The sequence below is a fragment of the Panthera onca genome, assembly GCF_046562875.1.
Source record: "Panthera onca isolate mPanOnc1 chromosome Y unlocalized genomic scaffold, mPanOnc1 haplotype 2 h2.ChrY_unloc_7, whole genome shotgun sequence".
Taxonomy (NCBI): Eukaryota; Metazoa; Chordata; class Mammalia; order Carnivora; family Felidae; genus Panthera; species Panthera onca.
The window spans coordinates 281,568-295,841 of record NW_027675870.1 but is presented as its reverse complement, the minus strand read 5'-3'; the positions used below and the strand labels follow the sequence as shown (position 1 = coordinate 295,841).

At 39.7% G+C, this 14,274-nt stretch overlaps 1 protein-coding gene across 1 annotated transcript in view; it reads right to left on the bottom strand.

Annotated features, from left to right (window-relative positions):
• Window positions 1-12,612: 12,612 nt before the first annotated feature.
• Window positions 12,613-14,274, bottom strand: part of LOC145715284 (coiled-coil domain-containing protein 71L-like) — a 196,686-nt gene continuing 195,024 nt past the window's right edge. The window contains exon 3 of the mRNA XM_081794943.1: window positions 12,613-12,627. Within this exon, the coding sequence (XP_081651069.1) occupies window positions 12,613-12,627 (15 nt within the window). The remainder of the gene's footprint in view (window positions 12,628-14,274) is intronic.

Genomic DNA, 14,274 nt, shown 5'->3' with positions numbered 1-14,274 from the left:
GAAGCAGGCTCCAGGCTCTGAGCAAGTGGTCAGCACAGAGCCTGATGCAGGGCTCAAACCCATGAACTGTGAGACCATGACCTGAGCTGAAGTCGGACACTCAACCGACTGAGCCACCCAGGCGCCCCATGAAATGGTGAAACTTTTATGATGCTAGTTGTAGGCTTTTTTGGTGGGGATTTGTTTTTGTTTGTTTTATAAAAGTCCTTTATCAAGTTGATGAAGCCTCCCTGGACTCATAGTTTGCGGAGAGAATGTTTTATTTATTATGAATGGAGGTAACAATTGCCTTGTCTGCATCTGTTTCTAAGACCATCTGATCATTATCCGGTCTTTCTTCTTTAGCTTATTGTTGTGAGGGGTTAAACTAATTGATTTTTGAATATTGAACCAGTCTCCCATACTGGTACTAAATCCCTCTTGGTTATGGATGTATAATTCTTTTTACACATTGTTGGATTTGATTTGCTAACATGTATTGGGTATTTTGTGTCTATGAAAATGCAAGACTCTGGTCTCCAGTTTTCCTTTCTTATAATGCCTTTACCTTGTTTTGTCAATGCTGGCCTCCTAGAATGAGGAAGTTTTCCCTCTGTTTTTATTTTCGGGAAGAGATTATAGGACATTAGCATCATTTTTTTCCTGTAAATGTTTGCTAGAATTCTTCAGTGAAACCATGTGGGCCTGATGCTTTCTTTTGGGAAGGTTTTTCGTCCTTGACTCTATTTACTTAATAGATATAGGCCTATGCAGATAATCTATGTTTCCTTATGTGGGTTTTAGTAGTGTGTGTCTTTTATTTGTTTTCTATATTTTTCTAAAACGTTTTCATTTATTTCTGAGAGAGAAATGTAGAGTGGAAGGTGGGAAGGGGCAGAAAGGGAGGGGGATGCAGAATCTGAAGCAGGCCCCAGGCTCTGAGATGTTAGCACAGAGCCTGACACAGGGCTCAAACCCATGGGCCAGGAGATTATGACCTGAGCTGAAGTCAAACATTTACTGACTGAGCCACCCAGGTGCCCCATCGTGTTCATCTTTTAAATAATTGATCTGTTTCATATAAGTTATGAAATTTGCGGGCATAGAGTCATTCATAATATTTTCCATTATCCTCTTGATGATCATGGTATTGGTAGTGGTTATGTCTCTTTCATTTTTGATATTAGCCAAATGTGCCTACTTTTTTCCTTGGATAACCTAGTTAGGGGTTCATTGCCTTTATTGATATTTTCAAAGAACCATCTTTTGATTTCTCTATTGATTATCTCCAGTATTTTACTATATTTTATTTTATTGATATCTGTTCTAATTATTATTTTTTTAATTATTATTATTTCTTTTCTTCTACTGCAGCCTTCAACTGTACCTCCTCCCCTATTTTCCTAAGGTGGAAGTTTAGGCTGCTAATTTAAGGTCTTTCTCCTTTTTGATTTTGTTACATTTATTTACTTACTTTGAGAGAGACAGAAAAAGCATGTACGTGAGCAGCGGCATGGCAGAGAGAGGGAGAGAGAGAATCCCAAGCAGGAACCCAATACAGGGGATTGATCTCATGACCATGATAGCATGACCTGAGTGGAAACTAAGAGTTGCATGCTAAAACGACTGAGCACCCAGATGCCCAAAGATCTTTCTACTTTTCTAATAAATGCATTCAATGTTTTACATTTTACTGTAAATCATGTTTTCAGTGCCCCCCCACCCCCCGTCCTGCACATTTTGATAGGTTGTATTTAATTTCCTTTCAGTCCAACCTACTTTGAAATTTCTCTCAAGATTTCTTCTTTGATGTGTTATTTAGAAGTATGTTCTTTAATCTCTAAAAATCTGGGGATTTTTGCTGCTATCTTTTTATTATTGCTTTCCATCCAGTTTAATTCCAGTGTGGCCTGACAGCATACTTTGTATGGCTTCTAGGCTTTGAAATTTGGTAGGATGTGTTTTATGGCCCAGAACATGTTCTGACTTTGTGCATGTTTGTGTGAACTTGAGAAACATGTTTATTCAACTACTGTTGGACAAAATATTCCATACGTATCAGTTAGATCTAGGTGATTACTGCTACTGCTTAGTCCAGCTGTAGCCTTACCTATATCCTTCTAGACCTGTCAGTCACTGACAGAAAGGTGTTGAAGTCTCCACTATAATAATGAATTGTTCCCTTTCTCCTTGAAATGCTAAAAGTTTTTCCACCATGTATTTTCATTCTCTGTTGTGAGACATAGAAAATTAGGGATTGTTATGTTTTCTTACAGAACTGACCCTTTTATCTCTCTAGATAATCTCTTTATATAATGACACTCTTTATCTCTCTAGAGTTTCCTTGTTTGGAAGTTTGCTTTGTCTGGGATTAATGCAATTACTCCAACTCTCTTTTGATAAGCATTAGCATGATAAATCTTTCTTCATCCTTTTACTTTTAATCTATCTGTACCTTTATATCTCATGTGAATTTCTTATAGACAATATAGAGTTGCATCTTGTTTTTGGATCTCCTGTGACAATCTCTGAGCTTTAACTGGTATATTTAGACTATTCACATTTGGTGTGAGTATTGATATAGTTGGAATAATATCTACCATGTTTGTAACTGTTTTCTATTCACTGCATTTATACTTTGCTTCCTTTCTATCTTCACCTTTTTCTGCCTTCTGGATGTTAATGCAGCAGTGGGTATATTCCATTTCCTTCTTTCTCTTAGCATATTCATTATACTTTTTTATTTTAAACAGTTGGAGTGGTATCCCCTTTATTTGCATTTGCATTACTCATTTATAACTAGTCAAATTCCTCTTTCAAATCACACTGTACCACTTCAAAGGTAGTGCAGCTACCTTATAAAACTTTCTCAATTCCTCCATCCCATGCCTTCTAATATTGAGGTCATCTACCTCCTTATCCATATGCTATGATCAACCGAGTATATTGTTGCTGTTATCACTTTAAGCAAATTGTTATCTATCAGATAAGTTGGGAATGAGAAAAATAAAATATTTTATCTTACCTTCCCTTATTCCTACTCTAATCCTCTTCTTTTTTAAACATAGATCTGAATTCCTTATCTATAACCTATATCCATATTCCTTTTTCTAAAGACCTTTCTCTTGAGAGAGACAGGGGGCACAAACGAGCAAGGGGCAGAGAGAGAATCCCAGGACAGGCAGAGAGAGAGGGAGAGATAATGCGATCTCACTCAAAGCATGTATCATGCTCACTTGCAGTGGGGCTGGAGCTCACTTGATGTGGCACTTGAACTCACAAACTGGGGGACTTGAACTCATGAATGATGAGATCATGACCTGAGCTAAAGTCAGGTATTTAACCACTGAGGTATCCTCCAAGGAAATTTTTTTTTTTTATTTCTTACAAGGCAGATCTACTAGTGATAAAGTCCTTCCTTTTTTGTTTGACAACGTATTACTTGTTTTGGGGTTGTTGTTGTTTTTCTTGTTGTTGTTCTTGTTGTTTACAAAGGTGAGGGATTGTAAAATTCAGATGCTTTTGGGAAGAATAACGCACTCCATGCCTAACGTCTTTTTTTAATGTTTATTTATTTGTGTTGAGGGAGAAAGGGGCAGAGAGGGGGGGGGAGAGAGAATTCCAAGCAGACTCCATTCTGATAGCAGAGAGCCCTATGTGGGGCTCAATCTCATTAAACATGAGATCATGCCTTGAGCAGAAACCAAGGTCGGATGCTCAACCGACTGAGCCACACAGGCACCCCAAAAAGTCTTTTTTCTTCAGTTTGAAATACACTTTTGCTGGATATAGAATTTTCAATGGGTATTTTTTTCCCTTTCAACACTATTTTTATTTTTATTTTTATTTTTATTTATTTTTATTTTTATTTTTATTTTTATTTTTTTTTATTTTTATTTTTATTTATTGTATTTTTATTTGTCCTTCTACCCTGGCTACGAAGAAAGGGATAGATGGGGTAAGAGGAGAGAGAGTGATGCTGGCTGGTGGAAGGGCATGATCTTAGCCTGGCTGGTGAATTGCTGTCTGACAGACACACTAAATGGAGCATTGAAGCAAACGTGCAGTCATCTGAGGGAAGATGCAGGAAGAGCTGTAAGTGTAAAAGAACAGTGGTATCACTGAGGTATTTGAGAAAGGGGATGATGTGACACACACCAGTATTGTGTTGCCTCAAAAAGCACATCTGCAAGCAGTCTTGTATATTCACAAAAACACTTTCTACTTACCTGGCATTGTGGCTCTCTGAAGTTTTATGATGAGTGTAGTTTTCTTTTTCTTTTTTAGTAATGAAAGGAAAATGTTGAATTCTCTAGTTTCCAAACTCATTTCTGGGACATCATTTTTTCTTGGAAGTTTTTGAAAACCATCCAGTACTACTCAAGGGAAGGTGAGACTTTGCTTCTATGGTATAAGGGGAAGGCCCCAAAGCCAGACAGTGGGATGATGTATTTTTTTTTAAGGTAGTATATCAGCTCAGAGGGGGCACATGGCAGAATGGCCGAATATGAGCCTGGAGCCAGATGACCTGGGCTTGAACCCTGGCTGACTAGATGTGTGACCTTGGGTAGGCTATTTAACCTTTCTGTTCCTTAAGTCTCCATTTGCAAAATGAGGCTAGTGATTCTATGTCCAAATGTTCCTGGATTGTGGCCGTGCCTGGCACAACTGTTAATGGCTTTCCGCTTTGATTCCCCAAAGTATCTTTATTTGGACAATAAATTATATTGTTGCCCTCACAATAAGCAAACCTGTGTCAGATGATCCATTTTGAAGATTAAAAGCATTAAAAACTATACCTGCTCATAATATGTGCTCAGTAAGTACTAGTTGCTATTATTAGCTGTGACAACCAGAATACACCTTTTAACTATCCAGTTTCATGCATTACCCCAGAGGCAAGGATTGTTACTGTAGACCTTGAACTCTGAAAGTGACATGTTTTGTTGGAAAATGGAGAATCACCACAGTGTGAGCAAATTTAATACAGTTTTGAAAAATTCTCTTCCAGTTTAACCTAGCATGGGTGAAACCAGTAGCTTGAAAAAAATGGCCGTTTTCTTTCATTTCACTAACAGGGTAATCACCACCCAGGACATGCTGGTGTTACAGAGAAAATACCATGGGGGTTGTTAATTTGGGTTTTGTGTTTACTGTGCTGTTCTTTCCGGTCTGATCCCTAGTTTTCTTTCTTTGATCTTTCTTTGGGCATTCCCTTCCTTCTCCTCCCCTCATGTAATGTCTAAAGTCAATTGCTGTCCCTTCTTCATACATCCTTGTGCTAGGGGATAAAGAAATTATACATAACTGAAAAAGCTTTATTTGCGGTAATGGTTTCATGTGCCTACTCTTAAAATCCTTTGACGTGTTTGAGATTGGGTAGAAAAAAGTGGGTTAATTGGGATATGACTTCTTCACATAGGCATCTTGATGAGAGTTTCTGCTAAGCTTGTGAGGTAGTCACGCTAGACAGGCACAGAGGTGGGATGGACCTCGACTCCTGGCCCTGCCACAGGCTAGTTGTGTGACCTTGGGCACTCCATTTGTTTCATCTCTCTGAGTTTCAGTATTTAGCATGCTTAAAAAGGGGGGTAAAGATACTTGCTGCTTCCCAAGGTTAAACATGAGGCTCAAATGAGATGAGTTAGTGTGCTCTAAGCAAGTGTTGGCCAAGAGTTCCTTTCTTTAAAAATCGGTTGATGTGATTGGGACTCCTTTTGTAAGATGCATGAGCAGAGGCTTGGAGGAAAAGAAGATAAAAATGCTGCTTCTGTTTGTGTGTTTCTGAGTTGCCTGTGGCTGTAGTACTTGGCTATCTAACCAGGTGCTGCTTCAGCATGCATGAAATACTTCAAATGGGCGACAAGATGGTTTTTCTTTTATCCTAAACTTCAGGCTGTTGGAAGCATATCTGTGAAAGCCTGTGTGGTCTGACAGCTTGAAGGCTCCACGAGAAGTCAAGTGTGCAAGGGAGCCCAGCTTTGAGCCAACCAGGGAAAGGATGGCTTCGCTCTCAAAGGAGCGTGCACGTTTCTCAGGTGATAGAGTAGAGAATAAAATGTGTCCCTTTAAACTCCACATTCCCCTGCTCTTCAACTTCTAAAAAAGTCTTTGGCTACTAGCAGTCTGGGCTCTGGAGCCAGCATAGTATTTTTGTTCTTTTAGTTTATCCTGGTTTATGATTTGCTCCCCTTCAACTGAAAAAATGTTTTTATTATAGAAAATGTCAAATATGTAAAAGTTAAGAAAATAGTATATTATACCCCCATGTCCTTATGACCTAGTTATAAAAATTAACAACTCATGTCTAATCTTGTTTCATCTGTATTTCTACCCGTTTTGTCCTTGCTCCCGTCTTCGCCTGGTTTATTTGAGACAAATCCCACACATTGCATTTTATTAAAAATATCATCCTGTTTGTTTTTATTTTTAAAAGTTTTATTGTAGTATAATTGGCATAACTTGCAGGAAACTAAAGTGTGCTATTTGATAAGTTTATACATCAGTGTGGATGAGTATTCACACAGATCAAAAACTATATACACACACATATCCATGGAACCACCACAGTCTAGATAGTGAACATATCCATCACCGAAAAGTTTCCTTGTTTCCCTTGGTTATACTTTCCTCTTGCCCCTCTCTGCCACCCATTACTGATCTGCACTCTGTCACAATATATTAATTTCTTTTTTTTAGAGTTCTAGATGAATGAGATCATAAACGACGTACTTTTGTTTTTGGTCCAGTTTTTTTGTTTTTTGTTTTTTGTTTTTGTTTTTGTTTTTTTTTCCGCCGTGGCATAGTCTTTGTCTAATCTACCAATATCAGCATGTTGTGACTAGGTACCATTTAGGAAGCTGCACGTCTGGGATGCAGACGGGATACCTGATCAGACCTAGACTAATCTTACAATCAGTGTTAGAGCTGTAATTTGGACCCAGGCAGGTCCCAGATGGTACTCCTGGGTGGCTCAGTTGGTTAAGCCTGCTTGGGATTCTCTCTCTGCTGCTCCCCTGCTTGTACACTCTGGGAGGAAGCCGGGTGATGTCCCGGAGGAGGAGACTGAGCAGGTACCCCGAGGGTCCGAGCTGACTGTGCTAAATTCATTAAGAGATAATATTCTCATTAAGAGATGGTACTCCTGGGTGGCTCAGTTGCTTAAGCCTGCTTGGGATTCTCTCTCTGCTGCTCCCCTGCTTTTGCTTGCTTTCTCTCTCTCTCTCTCTCTCTCTCTCTCTTTCTCTCTCCCTTTATCTCTATCTCTATGTCTTTCTCTATCTCTATCTCTCTCTCTCTCTCTCTGTCTCAAAACAAACAAAAATGTGTTCTTTTTTAAAAAAAAGAGATAATACTTGAGGTGGATCTTGCAAGATAAAGGGAAGTGTAATGGACTGTGGGGACTGGCATATAATGTAGAAAGAATGTAGTACCAATGCGGGGACATGAGAAACTTATTGGCCTGGGGGCTGATGATGAGAAATAATTTTGGTAATGATGGTATGACCAGAAAGATGTAGGGCCTAAAAAAAAAATACTTGTTTTGCTTATCCAAGGCAGCTTTTTCACTGATAATCTTATGAGGTCTTCAAAAAGTCTCCTTGAAATGTTGAATAAATGCAGGAGATCCCATTTCTGTTTTCTCAGTTCCAAGGATCTCAGATGGAGAGCTTCTGAACAAGCTGATCTCAAAAGCATTTTCTGATTTCAGCCAACCTAGGTTTTGCCATCCAGGAGTAAATTCACTGCTCCCACCTTTTCTGCTCAGCTCTGAGTCCCTTTCGTGTTAAAAGAGATCTGCTTGCTACTTTTAAACTGAATAGTATTTCCAAACCTGTCCCCACTGTCAGTAGTTGAAAGGCTAATAGTCAGCTAGCATCTGAATACCATTGGAGTGGTACCTCACTTATTTGGTTCATAAAAGGATGACGGTTGTAAAAAGGAAAGTGTACGATGTGGTGGTTTAGCCATGTTTTGGAGGCTAACTCTTGTTTCCTGCTTTAAAAATGCATTTTGCTATTTCCTAGTTAAGAATCGATTATAATGAGAAGCTAGTAAATGCAAAATAAAAGGTGCTTTTAGGTTTTAATGCACAGTGCTGTTGCTGAGTATCAGTGAAACAGATTTCTTTTTGTTTTTGTTTTTGTTTTTTAAATGAATAGGTAGTGTGTGGATGTGAATTTCAAAAGGTACACATGTTCATCCTATATCTCAAATCAGTTCTTTCCTCCTCAAGCAACTTTAAATGTTCTTTAGTGGCCCCTTTTATAAAGGGAGTCTATGCTTGTATTAGCGTGTATGAGTGTGTTATTGTTTCTAGGATTTTGTTATGGAAATGCAAATTAGTAAGAATAGAGAGAATGTTATCTCTTGCCAGTCATGATATCAACCAGTGTGTGTGTGTGTGTGTGTGTGTGTGTGTGTGTGTGTGTGTGCGCCTGGTGCGTGCGTGTGCGCGCGAGCAAATGAACAGATAATCTAAACAAGTGTTTACTTTTCACCTAAAAAAAGAAACATGTACATTAACAAAGTTTAACCCATACTAAGGAAAAAGATTAAATAGAAACTGACTAGGCCCACCTTAGGATTTAACAAACTCTTAAAGAGCTACTATATTTTTCGGTGAGTGGTGAATAAAGGCCACAGGTGGACCAATAAACTCACAAGCAAGCGAGCAAAGGCTGACAACGGAAAATCCACCTGGTGTATGGTGGTATAGAGAAAGTAGGTGCTTTTAGCAATGCCAGTAAGAGGGTAAACATTATAGAACAGGCCAATTAGTGAATTCTGTGGGTGGAATGTTTTCCCCTGATTACAATGGGCAGCTTATCCATCCTCCAGCTCTGAAGCATATGGTAAGTGGACATCACATGCTGGGGACAACAAGTTCTGGAGTAAAGGAGTGGAAGTAACAAGTCTCCACCTTTGATAACATTACAGCCTCCATTTACACCCTCCATCTGCCCCCTGGCCATATCTTCTTCCCACCCACCCCGATTACTCCCACATATTATATCCTTACTGCAATCTTGCAATCCTTGGTTTTGAACCATCCTTCTAATCTGTTTTGTTGTTGTTTGTAAGATCTGTCATTTATCTCCGTAAAAACCTGGGGATTACAATCTTAACAAAGGTGAGATTACCTGGATGGCTCAGTCAGTTAGGCATGTGACTATATTGCTTTTGACTCAGCTCATGATCTCATAGTTTGTGAGCTCCGCTCTGAGTCAGGCTTTGGGAGGACAGTGTAGAAGCTGCTTGGGATTCTCTCTCTCCCTCTCTCTGAGCTTTCCTGGCTCTCTCTCACTGTCATGTTTGTGTGCTGCTTTTTAAACTGGCCTACGAGTAATTTGGAATGAGTGATATGATAAGTAACCTTCTCTTTCACCTTCTATGACAGCTCTAATGTTCCTGTTACTCTGCTGAGATAAGATGTAAGGCAGAGTGTCCCGAGATCCTCAACCAAACTACACGGTGTAATCGTATGAGCATAGGTATTCACACTTCTGTCCATTCCCTCATAAACTCACTCAATTCGCAAAGAGCGAACACTTACGCTGTGCACTCTGAGAAATATAACAGTAAGCAAAATAGCCTTCGTAAATTAATATTTTTCCCGCCTTGGGATTGCATGGGCCTATAGTACCCAGTCCTATGTTATTCAGCGCATCATTATGATTAACATATTTCACTTCTTCCAAAGATGTTTCTAAAGATTGGCAGAGGCAGTGGGATGTGACCGATTCTGGTTCAAATCCTAGCTCTGCCACATAGATGTGATATTTGGCAAGTTATTTAAACTTTCTAAGCATTAGTCTAGTTGCGTGTTAAATGGGAATAATAATACCTTTCCCACAGGCCTGTTATGTTTGCTTGAGAGGGAAACGTGTGTGAATTGCAGAGAACTGTACTGGTGTATGGTGGGAACTAAAGGAAAATTAGTTTGATCCCTCTGTTTTCCTATGGCTTTCTGATCATCTTGTTATGGGTTTGTACCGGGCCTTGTGCCTCTCTGTGCCTCTATGTGCCCTTGAGTATCGTCTTGCAATCACCAGCATCAGGGAGTTGGAACTCATTCTACCAAGTAAGCCTGACTCTGACATGGTGCCTTCCATAGTTCACCTCTTCTGTACATTCAACACAGACAATGTGGAGGTTTTAAGTAAGCAAGCAGCGACTTTGTCAAAAATGTAGTTACATCACTAATAAAGGTGAGTGTTTACTGACTCACAGTTAAGAGGGTTCCATGCATTATTCTAAGTGTTTTACCTTTGTTACCTCACTGAATTCGTTTCAGAGCTCTATGGTGAAGGTGCTAGGTTGTGCCTGATTTTACAGTTGAGAAAACTGAGTAACAAAGAGAAAAAGTAAGTTGTCCAAAGGTCTGCTGCTAGAAATAGAGCAAAATAGGATTTCAGATCCCAGGCAGTCTGGCTCCAGGGGCCACCCTCTTAGTCACTGAACTATAGTGCTTCTTGCTAAGCAAGAATTTACTGTAGGATAGGGAATTTGAGTGGTATTGGGTTGCAAATAAGATCTTAAGAGATGGCAAAGTTTCCACTCAATTCATCTGATCACAAAAGGGTAAGAGTTCATCAAAAGTTGATTATGCAGGTGTTTGTAAAAAGAGAGAATGTGAGAGAGAATCCCCAGTATAGAGTGCTGCTGTTACACATAAAATTGAAGTGAGACAGCTAGTTCTTCTGTAAAAATTGGGAACTGAAACCCCATAAATACATTGCATTCATTCATTATGTACAGGGTCCTTTGCACATGGCTGGCACTGTAGTAACGACACACGGATGGCTAAGGTGAGCCCTGTCCATGAGGAACACGTGGTCTAGGAGGGGAGCAATGGCTATGTAAGGAGGTTCATGGCAACACAACTAGTGGGAGGAAGAACTGTGGACACACAAAGGTGAAGTAAGCATCGCCAAGACACTTTCCATAAAAAAAGACATAAGAAAGGAACGAATCCTCTTAGAGTTCTGGAGGCATCCTTCACGTAGGCTCTCATGAGTGTATTTTCACTAAGTCCATAACAATTGGAAGCTAATCCCTGCTGAGCCAAACTCCTCCAGGGCAGAACCTTCCTCTGCTCAGTTGGCTTCAAGTGAACCTGGGTATTCAGCACTTCTCCAGTGTCCCTCTCCCACCATCCCACTTCTGGCCCTCTTGATTCCTAAATTTCTAGGAAAATCTGCCAATAAGGTCAAATCCTTATTTGTTGTTAGTTCCTTCCAGAGACAGGGTCTCCACGATGCTATCGATTACTTCAGTGGAATCCTGCCCATGGGCTGCACAAGGAACTCCATGATACTAGTTCAATGCCTCCTCAAATGATGGGTTTTATGAGTAGTTAAGTCCTCTTAGCTTGTGTTAGAAATAGTCCACATCATTCCCAATCTCAAGGCTTGTTTCGGACAAAGGATGAAGATAAAAAACAATGAATACATAAAAGCCTTTTGTAAAAGCTCAGCCTAAAAAAGGCAGAAGAACATATAGGGGGGAAATGTCTTTTCATTTAATGCTAAGAGCCAAAGAGAAAAGCTTCTTTAGATTTCAAGAAAAAAGGAATAATATCAGTACACAAAGCAAGCTTTAAAGATGAGCTTTATCATCTTGTCAGTAGAGCTTTTTAGCTTATTTTAGTTCATCAAGCTTTTTAGCTTATCTTAGTTCATCAAGTTCTTTAAGCTTTTTAGCTTATCTTAGTTCATCAAATATTTTTTTTTCTTTTTTTGATGACAGAAATCTTATTTACACTCCTGAATGTCCTATTACCCTTGACAGGTACCTAGCATTCTACCTTGCACATCTACTTATTTATGTGGGGAAAAAAGAAAAAAAAATAGACATTTGTTTATTCACCGTCCACAGACAGAATAAACTCCTAACGGAAATCATAAAATATTTGGGCAGTGAACACGTGACTGCTCTTAAATGTTCATATATTCAATTTGAGGAATTTTTTTTTGACAGGTTTGCTTAAATGCTCAAAAGAACGATTCAAAAATAAAGAGAACTCTGGGAATAATTGGGTTAGGAAGGTAATGAAAAATTGGAGACTACGATCCAGATCTTAAAAAAAGCTCTGAATGTATACTCACAAAGACTTAATGACTTTTGATAAACAGGTTAGAAATAGTGCTTTGAAAGTCCATAGAGCTGTAGCATTCGAAGGCAGGGTTTCTTACAGTATGGTCTGATACCTCTCCCTAATCAACGGAATCATGGAGGGCTTACTACAGGTACGGATTCTGAATTCACAGCGAATTCTACATTTTTAGATAATTTGCCAGTTGTTGTTAAGATAACCCAAACTAGTAACAGCATTCCAATCTGCAAAGGACACACGAGGCCCACTCTCTTTAGCATAAAGTTTGGGTTGCTTTGGTAGGTGGATGAAAGCAACAAAACACAGACGTCTGCAGGGAGAAGTGGAGACTTGAAGGGTTTGAAATGCATACTGTCCCATTTCTGAGGGAGGGCACAGATACTGCTTGATGGCACCCAAATCAGGTGTTTCTGTCTGAACCAGTCCTGCTACCCAGGCCACAGTCAACCATAAAGATTATCCAGAGAAATGATCTGCATCTGTATCTGCTGGAGATTCACTGAGTAACCATATTCTCACTGCTGCTTGGGCTGGGGGTATGGGGTGGGAGGCAGATAAACGGGAAAAATCAGACAAGGCCAAGTGGCCAAGAACTGGATGGAGTCCACCCTAACTTTTACCGTGGCCATACCTGTTACTGTGGCCATATCTGAAGTTTCCAGAGCTGATAATGCTACATTCGGGCCACCATTGTTCCCTGATGATATTGCAGTTGGTATATGATGCGAAGAAATTAAACAAGGAAACGGGGTAACTTAGTATACATTATAACGTGTCAACAAGAAGACAAAGAACACTCTTGGTTTTTACTTCATTGGCAATTACTAATAGATATGAAAGTTACAGTGCCTCCTAGGAGGCAAGGTTCTTGCCAACAGAAATACAACGCTAATACAGGAGCACCTTCCAAGGGTTCATCTGAGAGTATACTGAATGGCATGAGTATTTAATGTGATTTGATAAGGCAGAACTGGTTTCTCCATGACTCACAAGTATTAAATTCTAGAATTCCTATGAGTTTGCTTGATGCATTGATAAGCAAAGGAAACCTAGGAGGGGATTTGGTGAAGCCACATGCCCTAGAAATATGACAGCTAATTTTTGACTTAAGAAGAAAACGAATGACCTCCAAAAGACATCAACAATTCTACCTCACAGATGTGCTGTGAGCTTGAAATGCTCACACATGTGATGCATCTTGAAGATGGAAAGTGGTAAAAATATTTGTATTATTATATTAATGGCTGCTACCCTTTTCTCCAAAATTGTGTAGTAGGTCGTAAAGAAATTGGCAGCTCTGCCATTCCATGCAGCCTGCTGCAGATGACGTTGCTGCCTTAATGGGACACAGCCTACAGCCTCTTTGTGAGTAAAACTCTCTTTGTTCGTGCCACTGGTGGCAGCCTTTCTGTGACAGCTGAACACGTCCCTAACCGATACTACTTGCCCTTACTCAATGCCATTCAAATACAATTTCATGTTTTGTTAGCACAGATAACATCAATAATGTCACTCTTATTGAAGGTGAAATTATTACCAACCTCACTCAGCAGATGACGTTGGGGAAAAGATGCTAGAAAAGTGTCCTAAATGAAGAAGGGTCTTGGAGAATACTGGTGTTCTCTCTCATAAGCATACCCTCGCAGAGTAAACTGTGGGGCACAGGGTTCTCTCTGTTACAACATAACTTGAAGTTTAGGAGTGGTTTTCCTTATAAAGGTTTGAAAAAGTCCATGGTAGAGAAGAGTTTACTTAATCCCAGAGAGTAAAATGAAAGAAAGCTTTGGACCCACAAACTCCTAAAATCAGTAAGTAGGCCGAGACAACCATAAGGCTGTAGACACAGGCTACCTTTCATGAGAAGGGAAGAATGACTTGGAGGTTGAAAGCCAGAACCCCGGAGGAGCTAGAGCCATGGAAAATCATTCCCAGGCCTTAAGACCCAATGAAAGGACTGCCTATCTGTGCCAGCTGATCTTCAGAATTGCTATGGACCAGTGACTCATGAAAACCTCCTTCCTTTCTTTGGGAACAGAAATGTTTGTGTTTTGTTGGTTTGTTTGTTTTTTCTGTGTGTGTGTGTGTGTGTGTGTGTGTGTGTGTGTGTGTGTGTGTGTGTGTTTTCTGGTTATCATGTGCCCGTGTTGGTTGTATGCTTAATTCATAGGTCTTCATTG